This window comes from Labeo rohita, chromosome 2 (assembly GCF_022985175.1).
Source record: "Labeo rohita strain BAU-BD-2019 chromosome 2, IGBB_LRoh.1.0, whole genome shotgun sequence".
Classification (NCBI taxonomy): Eukaryota; Metazoa; Chordata; class Actinopteri; order Cypriniformes; family Cyprinidae; genus Labeo; species Labeo rohita.
This window is the reverse complement of record NC_066870.1, coordinates 15,399,554-15,427,060: the sequence shown is the minus strand read 5'-3', so window position 1 is coordinate 15,427,060 and position 27,507 is coordinate 15,399,554. Positions and strand designations below refer to the sequence as shown.

The following is a 27,507-nucleotide window of genomic DNA, read 5'->3' as shown; positions in this document are numbered from 1 at the left end:
TTGTTGCTTTGCGTCACGGAATAGCCTACAAAAAAGTTGTTATAACACCTGAAAGTCTATTAAAATCATCTGTGGAAAGAGAGGGCTCCTCATCTGATGAGGTGAGGTGTGCAGCGCAGTTTTAAAAGCACGGATTATTTTTTTTTTGCTACTGAAACAGAAGTGTGTGAGAACGACTGCTTGGTTTGTGAGATGTTTGTTTCAAATCTCTGAGAGTTTCAAAGAAAGCTTTGCGCGCTCTGACACATCATCACCTTTCCCGTCCAATCAGCTCTTTAACGACATAATGCAGTTACAATGACACCAGAAAGAGTGATTTTCTGCAAAAAGGGGGCTCAGTGAAATTAAAATGACTTTAAAGCTGCCTATTAGAGTTTAGGTAAGCCGCTCTCTCAAAATACACAAACACACACACACAGCCTTGATCTCACATTGTGAGGAGGACAGTATTAAATGCTGTCCTTGGTGCTGACACTTTATTTACGACAAAAGCTGTCATAGCCATAACATGTCCGTGAACTTCATTTTTAATCAACGGTTATCCTAAAAGTTTTATGAATGCATAGGGAAAAGTGTGTTTTGTTGAACCCACGATCATTTCCTTTACAACCATTTTTCTTTTAATCCCCCTTTTTTTTTTTTTTATAAACATTTAACTCATGATAATAATAATAATAATAATAATAATAAAATGTCACGTATTTCATGTCAAAATACCCAGAAGAATACTGACACCAACTGTGACACAAAAGATTTTTATATTTTTTATTTCAAACTTCTATTCATTAAAGAACCCTAGAAAAAAATATCACGGTTTCCACTAAACTAAACTACTTTTAAACCGGATACTTGATCAATTTTTTTCTTTTCTTTTTTCTTTCTTTCTTTCTTTCTTTCTTTATTTTAGATATTAATACATTTCTAAAAATATATATAATATTTTTAATAATAATAAAACATCTTTCTTGAGCAGCAAATCAGCATATTAGGTGCATCTCAATAAATTAGAATGTTGTGGCAAAGTTTATTTATTTCAGTAATTCAACTCAAATTGTGAAACTCGTGTATTAAATAAATTCAGTGCACACAGAATGAAGTAGTTTAAGTCTTTGATTCTTTTAATTGTGATGAATTTGGCTCACGTTTAACAAAAACCCACCAATCTCAACAAATTAGAATATGGTGACATGCCAATCAGTTAATCAACTCAAAACACCTGCAAAGGTTTCCTGAGCCTTCAAAATGGTCTCTCAGTTTGGTTCACTAGGCTACACAATCGTGGGGAAGACTGCTGATCTGACAGTTGTCCAGAAGACAATCATTGACACCCTTCACAAGGAGGGTAAGCCACAAACATTCATTGCCAAAGAAGCTGGCTGCTCACAGAGTGCTGTATCCAAGCATGTTAACAGAAAGTTGAGTGGATGCACAACCAACTGAGAGAACAGCAGCCTTGAGAGGCTTGTCAAGAAAAATCGATTCAAGAATTTGCGTGAACTTCAGAAGGAATGGACTGAGGCTGGGGTCAAGGCATCAAGAGCCACCACACACAGACGTGTCAAGGAATTTGGCTACAGTTGTCGTATTCCTCTTGTTAAGTCACTTCTGAACCACAGACAACGTCAGAGGTGACTTACCTGGGCTAAGGAGAAGAAGAAGTGGACTGTTGCCCTCTTTTCAGATGAGAGCAAGTTTTGTATTTCATTTGGAAACCAAGGTTCTAGAATCTGGAGGAAGGGTGGAGAAGCTCATAGCCCAAGTTGCTTGAAGTCCAGTGTTAAGTTTCCACAGTCTGTGATGATTTGGGGTGCAATGTCGTCTGCTGGTGTTGGTCCACTGTGTTTTTTTTTTTGTTTTTTTTTTAAAAAAACAGTCACTGCACCCGTTTACCAAGAAATTTTAGAGCACTTCATGCTTTCTTCTGCTGACCAGATTTTTAAAGATGATGATTTCATTTTCCAGCAGGATTTGGCACCTGCCCACACTGCCAAAAGCACCAAAAGTTGGTTAAATGACCATGGTGTTGATGTGCTTGACTGGCCAGCAAACTCACCAGACCTGAACCCCGTAGAGAATCTATGAGGTATTGTCAAGAGGAAAATGAGAAACAAGAGTCCAAAAAATGCAGATGAGCTGAAGGCCACTGTCAAAGAAACCTGGGCTTCCATACCACCTCAGCAGTGCCACAGACTGATCACCTCCATGCCACACCGAATTGAAGCAGTAATTAAAGCAAAAGCAGCCCCTACCAAGTATTGAGTACAGTAAATGCAAAAACATAAATTAAACTACTTCAGTCTGTGTGCATTGAATTTAATACACAAGTTTCACAATTTGAGTTGAATTACTGAAATAAATGAACTTTTCCACGACATTCTAATTTATTGAGATACACCTGTAGAATGATTTCTGAAGGATCATGTGACACCGAAGACTGATGCTAAAAATTTAGCTTTGCCAATACTGTAATAAATGACATTTTAAAAGGAAAACAGATACTTTAAATTAAAATAGTATTTTACAGTGTTACTGTTTTTATGTTAGTTTTATCAAATAAACTCGTACTTGGTGAACACAAGAGACTTCTTTCAAAAACTTTACAAATCTGAATTATTTAGAGTTTATGTTTGAATAAATGCAGGAGAATGCATTACAGTGTCTAATGATTTTTGATGTTTTTGAGCAATAAGGTTTTTAATGTTTTTAAAGAAGTCTCTTCTGCTCACCAAGCCTGCATTTATTTAATCCAAAGTACAGCAACAACAGTAAAATTTTGAAATATCTTTTTAGTATTTAGAATAACTGCTTTGGATATGAAAATATTTTAAAATGTGATTTATTCATGTGATTAAAGCTAAATATTCACCAACAATATTTAAAACATTTGAATACATTTGATGAATAGAAAGATCCAAAGATCAGCATTGATCTGAAATAAAAATATCTTGTAACCTTATACACAATACTATTCAAAAGTTTGGAGTGGGGAAAGAAATTATAGAAATTAATACTTTTATTTAGCAAGGATGTTTGATTGAAATTAATCAATGGTGATGGTTAAGACATTTATAATGTTACAAAAGATTTCTATTTCAGATAAATGCTGTTCTTCTGAACTTTCTATTCATCAAAGAAACCTGAAAATTCTACTCAACTGTTTTCAAAGTAATAATAATAATAAATGTTTTTTTGAGCAGCAAATCAGAATATTAGAATGATTTCTGAACGATCATGTGACACTGAAGACTGGAGTAATGATGCTAAAAATTCAGCTTTGAAATCACAAAAATAATATTTTAAAATATTTTTGAAACAGAAAGCAGTTATTTAAAATAGCAAAAACATTTCAAAATTGTAATATTTCTGCTGTACTTCAGATCAAATAAATGCAGGCTTGGTGAGTAGAAGAGACTTCTTTAAAAACATTAAACATTTTTAAGCATTAATGTGGATGTATTCATCTCACCAGTGTCAAAGACAAATGGATAATAAGGTTAAACTAAATTTCCTGTTTGCATTCACAGTTAATTATGTTGTATTTCACACAATGCTTAGCTCTGTCATTCTTAAGGTTGTTTTTTTTACAAATGCAAGTATGGCACAGAACTTAAGAAGAGGTGTTTCTCCAAAACAACGTTTTCCATATTAACTGATTTTTGTTTTAATCATAAACTGGTGTATAAATGATGCACTGGATTATTTATAACTCACACAAAAGAGAAGAAATATTACCAAGATATATCTGAATTCACATTCTCTGTGATTTGGTAAAAACGCAAAGTGCATGAGAATGACTGAAGCCAAAAGAAATGATTTTGCATTATGTCCTAAAAAGGAACATCTTCAGATGCCTGGATATTCTGGCCAAGGATAAGCATGTTAGCCATGAATAATCCTTTCATGTCAAAGGAAAGATTCCTTTCTAACGTATGTCTCGAGCCCACTGCTTGTGTGAATTGTTCAGATAAATGAAAGGAGCGTGAACTGACCGCAGGACAGCTGGTGATTTGCTGTGCCCATCATGAGATTTTATTTCCTGCACTGAGGGATTTCTGACACAGGGTGGCACTGATCATGCTGTGAAGCTGATTGCTTTTCATTTGCCTTTTACAGGTAGATAAAATAGCCATTTAAAGAGCTATCAAATATAGATGCCTTCTTTTATTGCCTCAAACGACAAGTAGGATGAAAAGAGTCTACACCTATAAATATAAGGCACAAATGAAATGTGACAAATGAAATGTTTATAACACAGGTTTTAAATAAGTAATCATGTGTAATAGGTTAACTTTAAATATTTGCCCAATGCACCAGGTAATAATTTTAAAATGCAATTTAATCATCATATATGTTCTGGATATATTTAGATGCATTCTACACTCTCAAAAAGAGAAATTAAGTGTGTATGACAATGTTTCCCATGGAGAGTGATTAGCAAGACTACAGTTGCTAACAGCATAAACTGACCACTTAATCTGTTTTTCCTCCAAGCTAAAGTGGTACTGTACCCCAGGACCCAAAATATCATTTCCTTTATATATCAAAGCAGAAGTATTTTTCAAATTTAGAAAATTCAGGAATGGATAGAAAATACAGTGCTTGAGAAAAAGACATTGACAGGAGTACAAAAAGAGTAATAATGATAATCAACAAAATGCATGTAATAGAATAGAAAAGGTAAAGCAACAAAACACACTGTAATAAATGGTGAAAACTTTCAGTTTAAAGATCAGGGTAAATTTGACTTATTTTGTCAAATGTAAGTATCTTCAGTAGCTTCTAAAGAGCAGTATTAAATGAAAAAATAAAGATATTTATGCAAATAAGAAAAATGTACACATCTTCATTCTGTTCAAAAGTTTTCACCCCCGGCTCTTAATGCATTGTGTTTTCTTCTGGAGCATCATTGAGCGTTTGAACTTCCTCGGTGTGAAAAGATGGATCTCAAAATCATACAGTCATTGCTGGAAAGGGTTCAAATACACAAAAATGGGGACAAACCAAAGAATTTGTTGGACCTGAAGGATTTTTCTGAAGAACAGCAGGCAGTTTAACTGTTCGGGACAAACAAGAGACTCATGAACAACTATCACTAAACAAAAAAACACAGCTGTGGATCATTCAGGTAACAACACAGTATTAAGAATCAAGTGTATGTAAACTTTTGAACAGGGTCATTTTTATCAATTCTATTTTCTCTTGTGGACTATATGTAAACGTCTTTTATGTGATCTTATTCAGGTCAGTATTAAATAAAAAATAACATTCATTGTGTATGATCCCTCTTATTTTGGTAAAATAATAAACATTTTGCAGATTCTGCAAGGTGTATGTAAACTTTTGACCTCAGCTGTACCTGTACATGAATACATACATGCACACACTTACATATACACAGTTTGATATGCCCCAAAAATCCTTTGACCATTCCAAATTATTTCATGCAACTTCTACACTGTTTTCTTTGCATGTTGCATGAATCTTTACATACAGACATTTAAGCATGAAATAAAACTCTGATTACACTCAGACCTTCTTCGATGTTGTAAGAGGTTGTGACACCTTCAAGTGGTGCATTTTGAAAACCTCCTTCAGAGCAATCCTCCAGATTTCCTCTGCTCTGGGGGATAAAGCTTGTGCTTATTTTAATCATATTTGAGAGAAGTCAAGCTTTGCTTTAATAGCCTTTCATGGAAATATTGGTGGTAAAAATGTGTTTCTGAAGGATCCAGCTCAAATCCTGAGAGGTGTCATGATCTATCCCTAGCCACTCTCTCGTCCCTGTGAAATTAATACTGGAGATAAAGCCGGGGGACATTATTGCCTGCCTATCTGCAAGCCCCAAATCACAGCAGTCAGCAGTCAGTTAGAGACATTTGCAATAAGGCATTTCTGCGAAAAGCACTAAATGCAGGCTAAAGACTTCAAATGTGCCACAGCAAATTAAACGGAGCTTTTACGTGAAAGGTGCCCTGTAAGCATTGCAATACTTACTCTATGTGAGTTGATGGGGGATGTACAGAATGCAGAGATGCAGTTTTTTTTGTATCACTTATCAGTGTCATATGTCATTACAGAAACTCTTATTTATCTCCAATACCTATAAAAGAATCTTTGTTGCTGTGTATCATGGTACGTTACTTGCTTTGATATGTATGGCCTTGTTTTGTTAAGAAAAGAAAATGAATGCAGTTTTGTCTCACAAGGTATTTTTGTGTGTGCATGAGAGAGAATGAGAGAATAATGTCTGATAATCTTTAGCGTTTGTCATATTCTAATGTCTGTAGCTATATGACAGGCAGTTGTTCTAAAAAAACTGTTAATATTACATATATTAACACTACCAGTTAAAAGTCTCTTCTGCTCACCAAGCCTGCATTTATTTGATCCAAAATACATGCAGCAAAAGCAGTAAAACTGTGAAATACTTTTACTATTTAAAATAAATGCTTTCTGTTTTAATATATTTTAAAATGTAATTTATTCCTGTGATCAAAGCTACATTTTCAGCCTCATTATTCCAGTCACATGATCCTTCAGAAATCATTCTAATATGCTGATTTGCTGTTCAATAATTTTTTTTTTAATTAATATTATTATTAATATTTAAAACAATTGAGTAATTTTTTCCAAAGATCAGCATTTATCTGAAATAAAAAGCTTTTGTAACATTCTACACTATAAAGCTTGGAGTTAGTATATATTATATTATTATATTATTGTGTAAAGAAATTATATAAATTAATACTTTTATTTCAAAAGGATGCTATAAATTTATCAAAAGTGATGATAAAGATATTTATAATGTTACATAAGATTTATATTTCAGATGAATGCTGTTCTAAACTTTCTATTCATCAAAAACCTGGAAAAAATCTAATCAGCTGTTTTCAACATAATAATAATAATAAATAAATAAATAAAAAAAATAATAATAATAAAAGTTTTTGAGCACCAAATCAGAATATTAGAATGATTTCTGAAGGATAATGTGACTGGAATAATGATGCTATAAATTCAGCTTGGAAATCACAGGAATAAATTACATTTTAAAATATATTCAGGTAGAAAACAATTATTTTAAAGAGTAAAAATATTTCAAAATGTTGCTGTTATAAATAAATGCAGGCTTGGCGAGCAAAAGAGACTTCTTTAAAAAAGAAAAAAAAAACTTACTGTTCAAAAACTTTTGACCGGTAGTTTACTTATAGCCTAACAAGAAAAAAAATGATCATCATGCATTATTAGCATGCATTAATAAATTAAATTCAACGTGAGTATTTTTTCAAGTATTTTCGGTAACGTCCTGTGACGTTTAATATCTTTGTTTTTCTGTAAAATTCATATGACCCACCGTTTGTCACCACTAGAGGTCACTGCCAATCATACATTTTATATTTGTGAGTTTATGTATATCCCCCTGACTACCAGCTGGAGTTTTGTCCTCTGTAGAGGACATTGGTTTTCAGCGATTTCTCTGAGACCTTACATGTCACAGTTTTAAATCTGGATGTCCTGTACAGAGCACATTCAGGGCTTTGCAGAGATACGAAATATTTGGAAGTTTTACCATGACCACTCCCTCTCCTTGGCCTTTAAAATGGTGATCAAATTTACCACCCTTATGGAAATATGATAATATTTTTAATGCTCATTTAAATTTGACTAATTTTCAAATTGTTTGTCATGAAACAACATCTCAGGAAAATGTTATGGGGTTTCAAATCAAAATATGACTTTTTGTTATGAAACAGGACATCAGTTTCCTACACGTCCACTGTAGAGGACACCAGGACTTAAAGCATGATTGGGAGACACAACAAGTGAATAGGGAAAGAAATTATATTTCAATATTGCTATGAAATATTAGATATTATTATGAAAATCTTGCCAATTATTACTCCCATTATTACAGTTTTTACATAATATGTTGCCCCAAAAAACACATTAGTATGCAAATTAGATACAGTTTATAGATACATTGTTTATAATGGGGAACTCCGTTCATGGCCATTGTACACACATTTTACAAAGAAAAATTGTATATTCTATATGTTTCATAAGATAGTTGAGAATTATCTTTATATAAAAAATGGTATAAAAATATAATTTGATTTGTGATTAAAACAAAAATCCCACTGTTTTTGCCATGTTATGTCTATTAATGTCTTTTTAGTTTTTTAAAAATATGAGTTTTTAAAGTCCTAGTGTCCTCTACAGAGGACGTAGCATAACATATGAATGAAATATTTTTCAAAAATGTTATTTTTCAGTTTTTTTCTCATGCTCTGACATGAAAAAATATTAAAATCACAAAAAAAAAAAACAATTCCCTGGTAGTCAAGAGGTTATATGGCTTAGAGGTTATAAGATGTGCTTTAACCACTGACGATACAGATACATAGACCGAATGACTTTATTTGGCTATATTATGTCTTTAAAGTTATTATATGTTATTATTTCTTATATACTGTTGTTGAATCCTGTCATGATGATCACAGGTTTAATCTAAAATCAATGATTTTGTCCTCTTGAAATCTGATACTGCATCCAAATGATCTGCTGAATTAAATGTATTGTGGCTGAAACAGTTGTTTTAACACTCAGAAATCTTTCTGTACCAGAAAATGTTATAACCCAAAATTAATTTTATCCTTAAATTATTTTATTTTTTATTTTATTTATTTATTTATTTATTTTTTTGCACAATTTGAGGTCTGTACGTAATATTTGTAGTTATCTTCAGCGGGGAGCCGCGACGGGGCTTTTATTTTGAAGCACCGAGACTTTTTCGCGTTTCTTACTTCACACTTGTGCTTTGCTGTCGGCGTTTAGTGAGAGTTCCGGAATCTCAGGAATTTGGGCTGTTCGTCTTCTCAACCTCCTGCGGTACCGAACTCAAGATTTTCTGCGCCTGAAAGGTAGATCGAATCCATTTATTCAATTTATCCTGTGCTTCAAATCACAGGTCAGGTTTTATCTGATGCGTGACTTCTGCTTGTCCGAAGATTAGCTCGTCACTCATTCGTAACGTCTGTGGATGAGCGCCGTTAACAGAGGTGTGTCAGTTGTGCGCTAGCTAGAGAGAAATCAAACCCCACAATCCTACATCAACCAACAACATTATTTACATTACAAAATCTCACTTTTCACGCGGTTTTCTTCCCTTGCCCAAGTCTGTTTCTGTTTACGTACTGGGGGAACTAAGGCGGTGTCTTCATATAAAGCTAACGTACTTCAAACAATACTACTAAAATCGTTGTTCTGTTCGAATAAAACACACTTATCATAAATATAATTTCAATTTTTATAATGTACATCTGCGGATTGTCAAAAATGGTCAACGTGTTCATCACAACCTTATCAAAACAGGTTTTTATCTCTAAATCGCGTAATTTAGATAGTTTCTTTCTTCTCGTTTCTTATTAAATCTGAAGAATCTCATTCGTAAGTCTCTGCAAATGTGATTAATATTGATTTATACGGTCTTTGTCTGTCTGTGAGTTCTTATCTTTAGGTCTGAGATATTTCGTCATGTTTAAACTCAAACTGTGTCTCAAAACATAATGATTCACTTCTAAAAGAATGTATCGTTAAATAATGGAATGTTAACGTTAAATTTTACAGTTTCATGTTCAGTTTTACATGTTACGACTTGGTGTAACTAGAAAAATCTTTATTTATAATAAAAATGCCCATGTTATTAAAATATTTTTAATACTAATATTAATTTACGTCATTTTTTATTTTCAAGTCTGTCAGTTATGTTATGGGCTACCTCCCATTTCAAGTCAGAACCTTAGGAGTTCTAGAAGGAGTTTATTAATATATATTTTATGGTTCTGTTTGGTTTTTACTTATTTTCATTATCACTGTCATCTTAAGGCCCCTGGTAGAAAACCTCTGCTCTACTTACATATTTGAACTGTGTTCAACAAAAATATGGGCATCTAAATTACTTCATTTGAAGTAAAATGAGTAAACAGCCTAGATTTTAGTGCTGTTGAAGTAAAATGGCTGTTGCAGGTTTGTGGTGAGACTGATGCTCACAGACAGGAACTGACTTCCTGTTCCTGTAGAGCTGTGAAACCTTTTTTTTTTCGACAGCCTTTTTCGTGCATGTAAGTTCAGCTCATTTTGCAACATCGAGATGATCAATTTTTAATAGCTAACGCCTATAGATGTTCTTTTTAATGTGAAGTGGTAACATCTATATTGTAAATAAGCCTGTTTTTTTAAACAAATCTGTGTATTTTTGCAGCTTTGGTTCGAGCTCAAAATGTCTCAAGCTGATAAACTGAAGGTAAGGAAATGAAAGCAGATGAGTGGATGTTGCGCACGGTTTTAGTTTTAGGTAGAGATTGATGTGCGAGGAAACTGGGGATGTTCAGAAAATGTCAAAGCTCTGAATTTAACTGAATTTGGGAGAATCAAGAATTACAGAGCATTGTATTAAGATTAAATGTGCATGTTCTGTTCTCTTGTAATCAGCAGGGACAGTTTACAAACCCAGAAACTCCTGGGTATGTGGGGTTTGCAAATTTGCCAAATCAGGTACATCGGAAATCAGTGAAAAAGGGCTTCGAGTTCACTCTCATGGTGGTGGGTAAGTACACTGACGTGATGTTTTGAATGTGCCACATAAACTTGAAAATATTGCCAGTAAACAGTAATCACACTCTTAAACAAATCAGCTGTTGTTTGTACAGTCTGAATTGCCAGCTATCATTCCTCTCGGCTAAAGATTACAATTTTTTTCCCCCGTTATGTCAACCGTAACACAATGGGTCTCATTCACTAATCATGTGTATGTACAAATTTGTGCATGAAATCTGTGTATGAAAGCTTTCACGAGCAAATCATGATTTACCACTTACTTTTGTACTAAAATTTATTATAAATTTACAGTGAAAACATAAGAATGACTGAAACCACAAATATGCAAAAATCACATTTAATGCTGTTATTTCAGTATTATTTTATATCCTGTTTTCTAAATGCATGTTATTGATTTTATTTTCCCCTTATTGTCCCTTCCTTAAGTCCCTGACTTTTTTTTTTCTTTTTTAAAGGGAACCCCAGGTATTAAGACTTGTATGGCTTAATATAACATAAATTATGTCTCTTACTGAAATGTAGTAGGAAACCCATGAAATATTTACCTTATTTAAAAAATCCACATTGTTTTATATAGATGTTGTACTATGGGGGGCGCCATTACTTTGATGACGTGAAATGGTTTTCTAATGGGCGCTACCTGTTGCTATTTTTACCGCAACACAGCTTGGAAAATAAAATGCTGATAGGATGATCACAGCTACTGAAAGAGCTTACAGGTGGTGATGGTTAGAAGTGTAGACTTAAACCAAATGACATACCATCTATAGATATATTTTTTTTTTCTTTCAAGGAAAAAAGTGAAATTGGCGCTGAGAAACTCCTTCTGTGGATCATAACAAGTGTCGGCATGTTTACATCCTGCCAGGACGGCATCTAGCGTTTCTTGTCTCTGCCATTTGTAAGCTCTTTCAGTAGCTGTGGTCTACTAAAAGCCTTAAAGGCATCAGGGCTGCATATGGAGAAATGTCACATCCTAGAAACTTAAAAGGGGTCATCGGATGCTCATTTTTCACAAGCTGATATGATTCTTTAGGGTCTTAATGTAAATTATATAATATACTTTGCTTAATCCTCAATGGTTTTGTAAAACAACACCCTTTTTACCTTGTCAAAATGAGCTCTGCAAAAATCATCTCATTCTAAGAGCCTGTGCCTTTAAATGCAAATGAGCTCTGCTCGCCCCGCCCCTCTCTCTTCTCTGTGGAGTGACGAGCCTGTTTACTTTAGCTGCGTTTAGCCGCTAAACTTCCTAACTACCACGTTGTAAGGAAAGGCGATCGCAAAGATTCGTAAATAGCACTTCTGCTGTAAGTGAAGCTGGATCACGAATGATTCGCGCAAACATAGACAGATATATGTAGATCGGGAGCTGCATTCCCTTCACAAACAAACGTAATCCACTGCATCTTCAGCGGCTCAGATGTCGGGAGTAGATGACGACCACTATGTTCATTATTACATCCAGCAACACAACACCTCAATCGCTCAATCTAACTTGCATCCTTGCTCCGGCATCGAAACAGTGGAGGTTACTGGACTGTTACAGCTGATCTGAGGTAAACGTTCATGTCAATCAACTATTGTGGGAGCGGCCTCTGTCGGTGTAACTCATGGATTTTTATCATTATAGGGTAGATTTGTACATACAGTGCCAACACACATTAATGTTCAAACAACATAAAAAAGTGAACTTTGCATCCGATGACCCCTTTAAGGGAAAGCAGTTTCTATATTTGGAAGGAAAACATATTTTAGTATTTCATGTTTGAATGATTATTGCGTAGAGAAGTGACTGTGGGAACAAGACACTTTGGCTGCACAACAGCAATGATGAATCCTAGTTTTTTTTTTTTTTAAGGCGGCTGGGACTCTCCCCTCAGCCTTGTAAGTGTGTGTGTGTACAGCTGTTGACACACAAATGAGATCTGCTGTAGGGGGGAGGGTGACCGGGAGCTGCCCGCTCAGCAGAGCCCATTGTACAGTCATCCCATCGTCTTAAAATAATCACAGAGGAATGCAGAACCTCCAACCGCGAGCCCTTTCACTGCTTCAGCAAATGATGGAAGGCAGCTTGACTGAGACGTAGAAACAAAACACAGCCTAGAGGAGCAGATGATTGCACAAAACGCTCAAGTCCAGGATGTTTGCGTTGACGTTATGCTGTTTGTTCTTAGAGAAGAGAAATGCAGTCAAAGTGTTTTTGTAGTTGATATAATGATTTAGTGTTTCCTCATCAATACTTCTGCTGTTTTCAGGTGAGTCGGGTTTGGGGAAGTCCACGCTGATCAACAGTTTGTTCCTCACTGACCTCTACCCAGAGAGGGTCATTCCTGGTGCTGCAGGTGAGAGTTTTGAAAATATTGTTCAGACATCGAAGCACATTCTGATAAGAAAGTGGAAAGATAGTGGTATGGTGTTTGTGAGGCAGTTTTGCACTGAAGGCTGGATCTCCGCCTTGTTTTCGGAGTCTTTTCTGATGTGGTTTTTATACGTGCTCTCGTCATACAGAGAAGATTGAGCGCACGGTGCAGATCGAGGCCTCAACGGTGGAAATTGAGGAGCGTGGAGTGAAACTGCGTCTCACTGTGGTTGACACACCTGGATATGGTGACGCCATCAACAGCCAGGACTGGTAAGAATTACTTTGTTGGTCATTAAAGGAGTCATGACATGGATTTTTTTTAAAGTTATTTTAATGTGTTCCTTAAGGTTTGCTGATAATTTTAATACATTTTTTAAATAATATTAATAGATGTGTGGAAAAATAATTATATTTCAACCCTCATTCTGACCCTCTGTCTAAAACGACCTGTTTTAAGGGGCGTGTCCTTTAAGACTTATAAGTAATCGGTCACTATTATGATTGCCTAACGTCATTGCATAGGAAACAGTATCAGTGCTCCCTTGCAATTGCATGTGTTTTGACAACATGATCAAAATAAAACGTTAATTTCCAGACAAACCGTTATGAAACCATTTACTTACAGTTTGTGATGCAGCTGCAGTCAGATCTAGTACTGTTTCATCTTTCAAGAAATATTTCTTTGTGAACTCTCTATGACACTGTGCCTCGTTTACAAAACAAAATGCCCTGAACAATCCTCAGACACGGTCTGGGATGCCATTAAAAATAAACTCTACTTGTTCCTTACACTAGGATCTTACTGATATCTGTACAAAGATGCGAACGTGCATCTGTATACTGTATGCAGTGTGGACAAGAAAGCAGCAGTGATAGTAATTTCTATTTGCTTTTGACGCAACACAACACTCGTATTCAGCGTATTCAAGTGATCAGCCATTAAGCTGCTGAACGCCAGTGGGCGGAGCCTGTGGTGGGAAGATGGCTATTCGTTGATGCTTTGCTCTGGAGGCAGTGTTTATGCAAATGTTTGTGCCCAAAACAAATCCAAACGAGCCGTTTTTGGAGCTTGATTAAATAAATGCTTTGTTTATAATGAGGAGGACATTTTAAGCCCAAAACACACTGCACTATTTCCGGCTGTCCCAGACAAAAGATTGGCATCGTAAAACAGTCATGGCGATTTCTGTGATCGTGGTCCTATGTCTTACAGTGAGAGAGGTTCAAAGATGGCAGTTGTTACGGTCTTGCAGGCCTACGATAATTCTCTGGCAGTGTCAGAAATTCAGCCTGATCATCGCACGGTGTGTTTGCAGCCATGACCCACGTTTACTGACCAGCCAATAAAAACGGGAGATGAAATCAACATGACATGGCGCTAAAACTTAAAACTGCTTACCTCAAGCTCTTATTCCTTCCTCTTTCGCCGCTTCCACTTTTTTCAGCACACATAAAAACTACAACTGCTAAAGTGTGATTCATTATGCTCTTTTTGTTTACCACTAGCACGTGCTGATGACGTTTTATTCTTTTATAGCAACATGCGTCATAGCGAGTCAATGGGTGGCATCATCGTACAGTCTACATGCATGTCATACCCAAGTTTGTTAGATCCATGTCGCACATTGTGATCAGCAGTGATCTTTTAGGATTGCTAAAATTGTGCAGTGTGTAGAAGGCTTTAAGCTATGAAACTTACAGGATGTTTTCATGGTACAAATACCTCTTTTTTTTTTTTTTTTTTTTTTTTTTTTTTTTTTTAAATAAAATATTTTAAAGGGGTCATGACATGAGAAATCAAATTTGCCTTGATCTTTTTATCATGCATTGTTTTGCTTTAGAAGACATTCATTTATCCACTGGATTGTATTGATTACAGTCATGATGGCTGTATGTGTTTTTTGGACTTTTAACATTTTAGCTTCTGTTGATTTGCTTTTACAATACCTTCAAATGTTTGGGGTTGGTACGTGTTATTTTTTGAAAGTCTCTTATATTCGCCAAAGCTGCACTAATTTGATCAAAAATATAGTAAAATCTGTAATATTGTGAAATATTATTAGTATTTACAGTAAATGTAATTTTATTCCTGTGATGAAAAGCTGAATTTTCAGCATCATTACTCCAGTCTTCAGTGTCACACGATCCTTCAGACATCATTCTAAAATGCTGATTTGCTGCTCAAGAAACATTTATATTTTGTAGAAAACAGTTTTGGTTGCTTAATATTTTTAATGTTTTTTTTTTTTTTTTTAAGGATTGTTTGAATAGAAATTACAAACAGCATTTTTTAATGTTTTTTTGTGACAGGATAAATGTCTTTACTGTCACTTTTGAACAATTTAATGCCTTATTGGTAAATAAAATTATTAATTTATTTAAAATTATTAATTTATTATTAAAAAAAAACCTTACCGACCCCAATCTTAGTATATTCAAGTCAAGTAGTATATTCACAGGGATGGATTTTATAATTATCTTCATTTGTTCATCTGAATAAAGTTATACACACTTGTGATGGGGTGAACTGTTTCTTTAAGAGAGCTTTTGGTGTTTGTTTTTGTTTTTTTTTGTTTTTTTAAAGAGACACTTGGTGTAATCGGAGACATGAAGAATAGAGAGTGCAGTAGAGGAATGAAGGAAATGTGTTTCTTTCTTTTTTTTTCTTTTTTTTTTTTTGAGTTCTGGGAATGCTGTTCTGCTAGTGGAAGCGGTGAGACAGGAAACATGTGTGACCTCTTCCTGACTGCTCCCTGACCCACTTGAGCGCAAAAACAGAGGATATTGAAGCGCTCGTGTCTGAAAAAGGAAATGTGTGCTGTCACATAACTTTTATACAAGTGAAACTTGACATTTTAATGCCTTGGTTTTGTATCAACAGTGAATATCACTAGCATGTGTGTTTAAAATCATTTCAACCTTTTTACTGGAAGGCCTAGTGCATTTTGTACAGTTGCTGTTTTACAGTGCAACAGTACCCTTCCGCTTTTTCAGCATTATTGTTTTCGGAATATCTTTTGCATTAAATTTTTCCAATTAAAAAAAATCTTAATTTAAGAGACATATGGTAGTTATTTTAAATACAAAATATGCATATAAACATTAACATTTAAGTTGTCTGAGAGCATAGGGAGACTGACTGAGATAAGGAGAACAGTGCTATCATTCCTTCAGAGGGATACTAGTGTTACAAATGAGTGACAAGAGATACTAGTGTGTTTGACTAGTAGTAATTTGAAATGACATGAATATACTTGAATGTGTCAGTTATTTATAAATCACTCAAGCGTTTAATGATATTCTCTCTTTTGTTGCACAGTTTTAACACCATTATCTCTTACATCGATGACCAGTTTGAGCGCTACCTGCATGATGAAAGTGGACTCAACCGCAGGCACATCGTGGACAACCGTGTGCACTGCTGCTTCTACTTCATTTCCCCTCTGGGTCACGGGTGAGCTCTTACATTTCACTCAATTGAGACCTATTTTATGACTCCTTCCACTGTCGTAGGTGTGTTCACAAGTGTTCTATTCTGGATTTAAATGGCTGATTTCCAACGCTCCAATTTTGTAGGCTGAAGCCTCTAGATGTCCAGTTCATGAAGGCCATTCACAACAAAGTGAATGTTGTTCCTGTTATTGCTAAAGCAGATACACTGACGCTGAGGGAGCGAGAGAGACTCAAGCGCAGGGTAAGCCATTCAGATTTCTTTCCGAAGATGTATTAATCAAATGTTTGGTTTGTTGGCTATATGCGTCTTTCTGTGGGATATTAGATTCTGGATGAAATCGATGAGCATGGCATCAAGATCTATCACCTCCCTGATGCTGAGTCTGATGAGGATGAAGATTTCAAAGAGCAGACCAGGATTCTTAAGGTATGTGGGGTTCTTTTCTCATATAATTTAAAGAGTCAGTCACCCAAAATAAAAAAATATCTTCATTTATTCACCAATATGTTACCCTGGACCACAAAACCAGTCATAATTAGCACGGGTATATTTGTAGTGTCAAAATTATAAATAAAAAAAAAAAAAAAAGAAAATGCCAAACATGATTAGGATATTAAGTACAGATCATGTTCCATGAAGATACTTTGTAAATTTTCCACCATAAAAACATCAAAATAAATTTCTGTTTAGTAATATGCATTGCTGAGGAACTTAATTTGGACAGCTTTAAAGGTGATTTTCTCAATATTTAGATTTTTTTGCACCCTCAGATTCCAGATTTTCAAATAGTTGTATCTCAACCAACTATTGTCCTATCTTAACAAACCATACATCAATTGAAAACTTATTTATTCAGCTTTCATATGTTTAATAAACCTCAGTTTCAAAAAAATGCCCCTTATGACTGGTTTTGTGGTCCAGGGTCACATATGTTGTTATAAACCCATGTGTAGGGTCCTATGGTTTCAGATTGAATCTTGGAATCCAGTCATAAAAATGGAATGTACTGTATAATACGGAATGTCACGGAATTTGCCAAATTTTGAACGAAAAAATCAAAAGTAGATCAGTTCACTTAAATCAGATTGCGATGTGGACCTTGTGTCTGTGAGTAATTGTCATAAAAACACTATTTAAATATGAATCCTGTATATTCTGCGTGTCTCTGTGTGAATGAATGGAGCCAACACGGTTTTGTTCATTACATACCGAAGCGTGCATGAAGCTTGTGGTGTTTTCAGCCTCTGCACTCTCATTAAATGTGGACTCAGTTACTTTATGAGCATTTTACAGTTTGATTTGAGAAAAACTACTGTTGTGTCTTATAAACACACAAACAAAACTCTTCACACGGCAACTCGTCAAAATAAAAGTCCTTTTAAACTTGAAGAAATTGTGATGGATATATATCACTTTTGTACAGTAGAATGTACAGCTTAATCTAATACTACTACTACTGCTACTATTAATAAAATTATTATTAAAGCTATTTTTTAAGGAATAATCAGTTTTTTTTTAATCCATGTTTTAACAAAACTTGTTGTGCAGCACTTTGTTTGCTGAAAATTGAAAGTTTAATTTTAGTTGGATTACAAGACCATTTAAATGAGTGTTTTATGTCTTCATAAATCGTAACATAAAATATATTTCATAGGGGCCTAAAAAATGTAATTTATTTTTAATAAATCGCTGAATTTTATACGTTTCTTGATTTCAAGACACTTTTTGGTTAAAGTTTAATTTAACTGTTATAATCGAAACCAGAAAAATAAAAATGGAATCCAGAAAAATTAGAAGGGAAAAAATGAATTTTGAAGGGCAGGGGGGGAAATGAATTTTGGGAAAAAAATAAAACTTATTTCATAGAGCACTACATTAGTCACAAACCCTCTCCAAAAACATAAAAGCACCACAAACAATACTGTTTAAAAGTTTAGGGTCAACAAGATTTTCGTTTAATTAGTACTAAAGTAAAAAAATACAAAAATTAAAAGCATTCAAATGCTTCAAAAGTGACATTAAGACATACTACTATATAAAAAAGACATATAGTATTAAAAAGTTCTTTCTGGTAATCAAAGAATCCTGAAAAAATGTAACACTGTTTCCGGAAAGATATTTATTATTATTATTATTATTATTATTATTATTATTAATATGAATTTTTCCAACAACAATAATAAGAAGAAATGTTTCTTGCAAATCAGCGTATTAAAATGATTTCTGAAAGATCATGTGACACTGGGCTAATGACTTCTGAAAATTCAGCTTTCCATCAGAAATAAAATGCATTTTAAAGTGTTTAAAAACCATTATTTTAAACTGTTGTACATTTGTGTATTGTATATTTTCCACAATATTGCTGTTTTTACTTTATTTGTGATCAAATAAATGCAGTATTGGTGAGCATTTAGTGAAAATTATTCACACTGGAATATTAGTCAGACAGGTTTGGACTAAAATGAGGTGAGAAATGACAGAACTGTAATTTGTAATCACTTAATGCTTACTGTTTCCTGCTCTTCAGAAGATCGCACAAAGCATCCAAACCGTATTTTTAAAAGCTCCTGTTCATCTTTCCATTGTAGGCCAGCATACCGTTCGCCGTGGTGGGATCCAACCAGCAGATTGAGGCTAAGGGAAAGAAAGTGAGAGGGCGTTTGTACCCATGGGGTGTGGTGGAGGTAGAAAACCCAGAACACAATGACTTCCTCAAACTTCGCACCATGCTAATGTAAGTAATTTTAAATGATCTGCTGTTTAATGTTGTAAAATTCTTAATTTTGCACAAATGAAAATGAGGCTGTGCTTGTGTGTCCCTCTCAGCCTCATTTTTATTCTAAGACAATGTACTGTTTCCTCAGTCACTGTCATTGTTGTGTATTGATGGTTATTGTCATCTATCCAGCACTCACATGCAGGACCTGCAGGAAGTCACTCAGGACCTTCACTACGAGAACTTCCGCTCGGAGCGCCTCAAACGGGGCGGCAGGTTGTCCTCCCATGGTTACATTCTGCCTATGTCGCCTGCGTACGTACTGCTCTGCTTGTCTTTCTTCACCTCCTCCCTCAACCTCCATGAAAAAAAAAAAAAAAAAAAATCAGAGCTATGTGAATGTAGCCACAGATTATTTGAATATCCCGAACCTGGCAAGACTAAGCAGTGATATTTAAAATAGCACATTTTTATAGTCACTTCTCTTTTTTTGTTAAAGACAAATATAAATAGTATTTGATACCCGAAAGGAAAGGAGAAGCGCAGTATTGCTTTGTTTGGTTAAAGCTGAATCAGTTGATAAACTGTGTTCCATGCACTCTAGAGACTAAAGCTTCAGTTTGAGTGTGTGCTGTGTTGATCTACAGCGAGCTGTCGGATCTGTGTTCATCAGAGGATAGGAGGGGGAGGTACTGCTGGGAGCTCAGTCACAGCTCCACCTGTCCTTCACCCTCACGCTAGCACTGACTCTGCTCCTCTTACTGCACACAGACTATTTCACTCTAACGCAAATACTCTAATACAATGTCTTCCAAAACTTTCTGCTCAGCTTATCACACGCTTGCACTATTAACTTGGATTCGTCTTTCTCGTCTTGCCTAAACTCTGCATCGCAAAACACTCTGCTGGTGGTTTACTAATACAGTTTTTGTCCTGTTGTTTTCATAATTTAACAAATAATATTTGGGTAGTTGATGTAAATGCTGTGTAATTTTAAGTGCTGTCAATGTATTGATCGATTGATTTTTATGAATCGATTTTTATTTATTTTATTTATCAATTTATTTATTTTATTTATTTATTTTTACTTGCAAAATGAGCAAAAATGAAACATTCATGCCCCCTATTTTCCTAGAACTCAATGGTTAAATCTTATGCCAAACATATTTTTGCCAAATATTATTTTTCCTTATTAATATATATTTTTGTTCTCTTTTCTTCTATCATAATAATAGTTATTACATAGATTAATAATATTATATGCCTGTTACAATGATTTATTGGTTGAATTATCTTAGTTTGAGGACTTTTCTCTGCAAATATTGATATGCATTTATGAGTAAGTGCAAAATTAAGCAAAATTAAGCTAAAATTTAGAAATCTATTAGTGTATATTCATATCATCGGCTTAAATGGCAAAGCATATATATAATATAATATAGAGAGAGAGTGATACTTTGACAGTGTTATTATAAAACTATTTTCCTGACAATTGTTTTCTTGATATCAGAACAAAAATATCTTAAATGGCAAGGTTTTTTTTTTTTTTCAGTGAAATGTATGTTTATTCCACTGAAATATGCTTGCCATTTATGTATATGTAGATTTGTTTTTTTTTATTATTTGATGTCCTTGCTCTAATCATTGAATATCTAAATCTAAATTATTATATAATAACATTTTATTTATAGTCATTTGAGGGCTTTTCTCAGCAAATACCCTGCCAGTCAAAAGTTTTTGAACAGTAAGATTTTTAATGTTTTTAAAGAAGTCTCTTCTGCTCACCAAGCCTGCATTTATTTGATCCAAAGTACAGCAAAAAATCAGTAAAATTTTGAAATATTTTTACTATTTAAAATAACTGCTTTCTATTTGAATGTATTTTAAAATGTGATTTTATTTCTGTGATCAAGCTGAATTTTCTCAGCATCATTACTCCAGTCTTCAGGATCACATAATTATAGAAATTATAGAAATTAATACTTTTATTTAGCAGTGATGCTTTAAATCAATTAAAAGTGATATTAAAGACATTTAAAATGTTACAAAAGATTTCTATTTCAGATAAATGCTGTTCTTCTGAGCTTTCTATTCATCACATAAACCTGAAAAAATTCTACTCCGCTCTTTTCAACATAGTAATAATAATAATAATAATAATAATAATAAAATTAATAATAATAAATGGTTTTTGAGCTGAAAATCACAATATTAGAATGATTTCTAATTATGCTAAAAATTCAGCTTTGAAATCACAGGAATAAATTACGTTTTAAAACATTCAAATAGAAAAGAGTTGTTTTAAATAGTACAAATATTTCAAAATTTGTACTGTTTTTTTTTTTTTTTTTTTTTTTTCTTTTTTTTTTCATTCGTTTACTTTTTTCAAATGTAATTTTTAAACAATTGTTTTTTTTTTGTTTTACGACTGAAGTAATTGTGAAGCTTGCGTGTGTCATAAATGACATTAAATACCGTACTGTTAAATACAGCTATATGGGCATCTCTTTACACCTGCTTTGTGACATTTAGGAAAGTTCCGGAGCCAGAGGAAATGGACAAGGATATGATCCTGCAGGAGAAGGAGGCTGAGGTACGATCTCTCAAACCAAACACAAGCTAAATGCTAATAGCACTAATGTTTGAGAGTGAAGGTCAGTGTGTGACACTGTTTGTGTATCTCTCAGCTGAGGCGAATGCAGGAGATGATCGCTAAGATGCAGGCGCAGATGCAGAAACATGGAGATGGAGACGGAGACAGCCCACACCTGTGAGAAGCACGGTAAGAGTGCATTACAAACACTAAAACTGCAGAACAACATAACCAAATCTGTAGTCACTATAGGTAACAGATTAAAGGAATAGTTCACCCAAAAAATGAAAATGTTGTCATTAATTACTCACCCTCATGTCATTCCAAATCTGTAAGACCTTCGTTCATCTTCAGAACACAAATTAAGATATTTTTGATTAAATCTAAGAGCTTTCTGACCCTGCATAGACAGCAATGTAACTGACACGTTCAAGGCCCAGAAAGGTAGTAAGGACACTGTTAAAATAGTCCACATCAATATTAAAAATGCATTTGGAGACACTGGTTTTTGTTTGTGTTTCTTATAGATGCTGAACAGTCATTCGAAACTTGACCCAGTCAGACACATAACGAGAAGAGTGTTGCTAAATGTGGAAAAAGAAGAGAGACTGGTCCTTAGCTCATCTTGCTTGCCATTTTCTTAGTTTCTTTCACTCTTATATGATTTATTGTTTTTTGACAGGTTTTTTTTTACGCAGTATTACGTTTTTTTTGGTATTTTATTCAAATGCTGTAGCTAATATTCATTCATTTTATCCTGTTCCAGTAACCAAAAACAAAGAACAACCATCAGTAATTACGTAAACTTATTTTTTTTCTGTTACAAACGCCAAATGCTGCTGGGAAGGAATCTTCTACTTTAGAGCACCTTTATTAGTAGTGTAGCTTCATGACAACTCTATCCCATCTAGCAAAATAAACACTGTGAAAATACAAGCAGCTGTTAAATATGAGTGTCACGGTGGCAGTTTTTGGAGAAATCATTTTTTTTATGTTTCTAAGTGTTGCCAGAGAGATTGCTGTCCTTCTGAACAGGAGTTTTCTGAAGTACTTCTCTCTTCCCTGCATGAAGTCTTGAAATATACATGCTGTTCGGTTGAATTGTCCCCAAACGGATGCAAAACGTTATACTGTGACCCATATTCCCTATACCGTCTAATGAAGAAAACATTTTGCTGATTGTTATTTGTACTTGAGTGCATCCTGTCATTTACTATCAGACGTTGTTCTGGTACGAGTGCAATGTGAAATGTACTTAGTGGAGTGACATTCGAAAGCATTGAAATTTGCTGTTGTGCTCTTTAACCTTGATGCATGCCAAGTTTTTACCTCCTCCTTTTGGGATCTGTGGGTAAAATATTTTCTCACACCTGTGGTTGAATCAAATTTCCACATCATAAATGAATACTTAAAATGTTTAAATTAAATATCTAAAATGTTGGTTTCTATCTGTTACACAAAAGCAAAAATAACTTTTATACAGTTGAATTTGCTCTCCATATTTGGTCCCGTTGCTAACATTCCAGTTTTAATGTTTCACTTGAACTTTCTATTAAACCATTATTCTCTATCATCTTGTAATAAAATTTTGTATTGAAACGGTTTGGGGTTTTGCCTTTTTCTTTTTGCCTATTCAGGTCTCAATATGGTGTTTCTAATCACAGGAAGGACTTGTCAAAATGGCTGGTTTTAGGTTTTTTTTTTTTTTTTTGTGGTCGACTCGCTGACTAAGTGCAAATCAGTGCTCTCGATGGCCGCTAGAGGTCGTGAATTATAACATATGATAAAGAAATCAACACAACAATGAAGGCCTTAAAGGAGAAGTCCACTTCCAGAACAACAATTTACAAATAATTTACTCACCCCCTTGTCATCCACGATGTTTGTCTTTATTTCTTTAGTCATAAAGAAATTTTTTTTTTTAAGGAAAACATTTCAACATTTTTCCCTTTGTAGTGGACTGATATGGTGCCCCGATTTTGAACTTCAAAAAGCAGTTTAAACAATCCCAAATGCGGTTTTAAATGATCCCAGCTGAGGAAGAAGTGTCTTATTTAGCGAATACTTTTTATTCTGCTTCATAAAATTACTCACCCTCCACATGTTCCAAACCTGTAAGACATTGTTTTTGTTTTTTTCAGAATATTTGACAGTAGCCATTATCTACCTGAACATTGTTTTCTTACTATAGATGACAATGGTTACTGTCATCTGTTTGGTTGGGGGTGAGTAAATGACAACAGATATTTGATTTTTGGGGGGAACTATCCTTGTAAGCCATCTTGGAGTCCCCTTAGAAATTTTCTAAGGCTTCCTAGTTGAGAAACACTAACTGAATAGATACAATTTTAAAGGGGTCATCGGATGCCCATTTTCCACAAGTTGATATGATTCTTTAGGGTCTTAATGAAAAGTCTATAATATACTTTGGTTAAAAATTCTCAATGGTAGTGTAAAACAACACCCTTTTTACCTTGTCAAAATCAGCTCTGCAAAAATCATCCTGTTCTGGTCGAGGCTGCTTTAAATGTTAATGAGCTCTGCTTGCCCCGCCCCCTCCCTTCTCTCTGTGGAGTGACGAGCCTGTTTACTTTAGCTGCATTTAGCCGCGTTTAGCCGTTAAACTTGCTAACTAGCACGTTATTAGGAAAGCCACACCGACAGGCATCTGAGAATGGCTCGATTTGAAAAAGGGGATATTATTTTTACAGATTAATTAAAAACCACTGCATGGATTTTTATCATTACAGGGTAGATGTGTGCATACACTGCCAACACACATTAATTTTCAAACAAAATGTAAAAGTAAACTTTGTGTCCGATGAGTTTCTTACAAGTTTCTTACATTGTGAAGAGGCAGCACAGCCATTCTGGATTTGCCATTCATGATCAGAAAACAGATGCCTAATAGCAAGGCAGTGATTAACAACACAATTCTGACACCAAGTGGGACAGAAGAGCATGACAGAAACTCTCCACTTGATGTTAAAAAAGGCCCTTACCACTGATAGGCTTGAAGATCACAAAATTAGCAGGAACTGGGCAATTACACAAGGCCCAAGGCTAGAGGAAAATACCTACCTAGAGAACTTTGAGTTCAAGAAGATTATTAAGTTATTTTCTCAAGCCAACTTACTGATCTGCTATATAAGATGCTGCTTCTTCTTCTGAGACAAAAACTTCTCACCGTATCTCCTCCTAGAGCTTTAGAGCTACAACCACTAAAGTCGGGTCAGACCTTCAGACTGGTCAGAAGTTAGTTGCTATATCTTTTCTAACTAATCCGGCTTATGGTTTTCGAAAACCAGACTATCAAAACCACATAAAATCCCATAAGTTTTCGTTAAGGGGGTGAAAACTTTTATACAAAGAGACCAATGGTGCATCTAAGCTGTTTATTGCTATAGTGAAGCTTAACAACTCCTTACTTAAAAAAGCAGCTAAACCAGCCTAAGCTGAATGGCTTGTCTCCCAGACTGGTTTTAAAATGGTTTAAAGTGGTTTTGGCCACTTTTTAGCTGATCAGGCCAAGGTTAAACCAGCTATAAGAGTAGACAACCAGCCTAGGGTGGTTTTAGCTGTTTTTTTACTAAATCAACTGGTTTTAGCTGGTTTAAACATGCAAATCATGCTAGCAACATGCTAGTAACTTGCTAATCATGTTAGCAACATGCTAATAGGATGTTAACTATGCTAGAAACATGTTAGCAACATGCTAGTAACTTGCTAATCATGCTAGCAACTGCTAGTAACTTGTTAATCATCCTAGTAACATGCTACTAACTTGCTAATCATGGTAGCAACTGCTAGTAACTTGTTAATCATCCTAGTAACATGCTACTAACTTGCTAATCATGGTAGCAACATGCTAATAACGTGTTAATTATGCTAGAAACACGTTAGCAACATGCTATTAACATGCTAATCATGCTAGCAACTTGCTAACAGCATGCTAATTATGCTAAACACACGTTAGCAACATGCTAGTAACTTGCTAATCATGCTAGCAACTGCTAGTAACTTGTTAATCATCCTAGTAACATGCTACTAACTTGCTAATCATGGTAGCAACATGCTAATAACGTGTTAATTATGCTAGAAACACGTTAGTAACATGCTATTAACATGCTAATCATGCTAGCAACTTGCTAACAGCATGCTAATTATGGTAAACACACGTTAGCAAAATGCTAGTAACTTGCTAATCATGTTAACAACAATGTAGCAACAAGCTAATAACATGGTAACGAGGTGAAAACATGTTAAAAACATGCTAGTAACTTGTTAATCATCCTAGAAACATGCTAGCAACATGGTAATCATGGTAACAACATGCTAATAGCACGTTAATTATGGTAGAAACACGTTAGCAACATGCTAGTAACTTGCTAATCATGCTAACAACTGCTAGTAACTTGTTAATCATCCTAGTAACATGTTACTAACTTGCTAATCATGGTAGCAACATGCTAATAACGTGTTAATTATGCTAGAAACACGTTAGCAACATGCTATTAACATGCTAATCATGCTAGCAACTTGCTAGCAGCATGCTAATTATGCTAGAAACACGTTAGCAAAATGCTAGTAACTTGCTAATCATGTTAACAACATGCTAGCAACAAGCTAATAACATGGTAACGATGTTAAAACGTTAAAAACATGGTAGTAACATGGTAATCATGTTAAAAAAATGCTAGCAACAAGCTAGTATCATGTTAATGATGTTAGAAACATGCTAGTAACATGTTAATCATGTCAGAAACATGCTAGTAACATGCTGATCATGTTAGAAACATGCTAGCAACATGCTAATCAGGCTATAAACATGCTAGTAACATGTTAATCATGCTAGAAACATGCTAGCAACATGGTAATCATGGTAACAACATGCTAATAGTACGCTAATTATGGTAGAAACATGCTAACAACTGCTAGTAACTTGTTAATCAAGCTAGTAACATGCTACTAACTTTCTAACCATGTTAGATACATGCTAGCAACATGCTAGTAACTTGCTAATCATGTTAAAAAATGCTAGCAACAAGCTAGTATCATGTTAATGATGTTAGAAACATGCTAGTAACATGTTAATCATGTCAGAAACATGCTAGTAACATGCTGATCATGTTAGAAACATGCTAGCAACATGCTGATCAGGCTATAAACATGCTAGTAACATGTTAATCATGCTAGAAACATGTTAGCAACATGGTAATCATGGTAACAACGTGCTAATAGCACGCTAATTATGGTAGAAACACGCTAGCAACATGCTAATAACTTGCTAATCATGCTAACAACTGCTAGTAACTTGTTAATCAAGCTAGTAACATGCTACTAACTTTCTAACCATGTTAGATACATGCTAGCAACATGCTAGTAACTTGCTAATCATGTTAAAAAAATGCTAGCAACAAGCTAGTATCATGTTAATGATGTTAGAAACATGCTAGTAACATGTTAATCATGTTAGAAACATGCTAGTAACATATTGATCATGTTAGAAACATGCTAATTATGCTAGAAACATGCTAGCAACATGCTAGGAACTTGCTAATCATGTTAACAACATGCTAGCAACAAGCTAGTAACATGTTAGTCATGTTAGAAACATGCTAGTAACATGTTGACCATGTTAGAAACATGCTAGTAACTTGTTGATCATGTTAACAAGTTATCATGTTACTAGCTTGTTGCTAACATGTTTCTAACATGATTAGCATATTACTAGCATGTTACCAAGATTAGCAAGTTACTAG

The 27,507-nt window shown here is 34.6% G+C and overlaps 1 protein-coding gene across 3 annotated transcripts; it reads left to right on the top strand.

The window, feature by feature from the left end:
* The first annotated feature begins 8,797 nt into the window (after positions 1-8,797).
* septin2 (septin 2) lies at positions 8,798-23,347 on the top strand. Of its 3 annotated transcripts, none has more exons than XM_051132983.1 (13): positions 8,798-8,921; positions 10,262-10,303; positions 10,492-10,606; positions 12,876-12,962; positions 13,129-13,252; positions 16,302-16,436; positions 16,559-16,676; positions 16,761-16,862; positions 19,025-19,170; positions 19,345-19,467; positions 21,685-21,745; positions 21,840-21,934; positions 22,273-23,347. In XM_051132983.1, the coding sequence occupies exons 2-12, from the start codon at positions 10,280-10,282 to the stop codon at positions 21,924-21,926; spliced, it is 1,122 nt and encodes a 373-aa protein (XP_050988940.1). In that variant the 5' UTR covers positions 8,798-8,921; positions 10,262-10,279; the 3' UTR covers positions 21,927-21,934; positions 22,273-23,347. The 3 variants fall into 3 exon arrangements, with proteins under 3 accessions (XP_050988940.1, XP_050988960.1, XP_050988951.1); XM_051133003.1 differs by having other exon boundaries at positions 8,810-8,921; positions 19,345-19,428; XM_051132994.1 differs by lacking the exon at positions 8,798-8,921 and adding an exon at positions 10,064-10,121.
* The last annotated feature ends 4,160 nt before the right edge of the window (positions 23,348-27,507 follow it).

Excerpts from the sequence above, each read along its gene's own strand:
- septin2 (XM_051132983.1), top strand. The coding sequence starts at position 10,280 with ATGTCTCAAGCTGATAAACTGAAG. Across the intron at positions 10,304-10,491 it reads CTCAAGCTGATAAACTGAAG|CAGGGACAGTTTACAAACCC; the intron begins GTAAGGAAATGA and ends TCTTGTAATCAG. Across the intron at positions 10,607-12,875 it reads GTTCACTCTCATGGTGGTGG|GTGAGTCGGGTTTGGGGAAG; the intron begins GTAAGTACACTG and ends TGCTGTTTTCAG.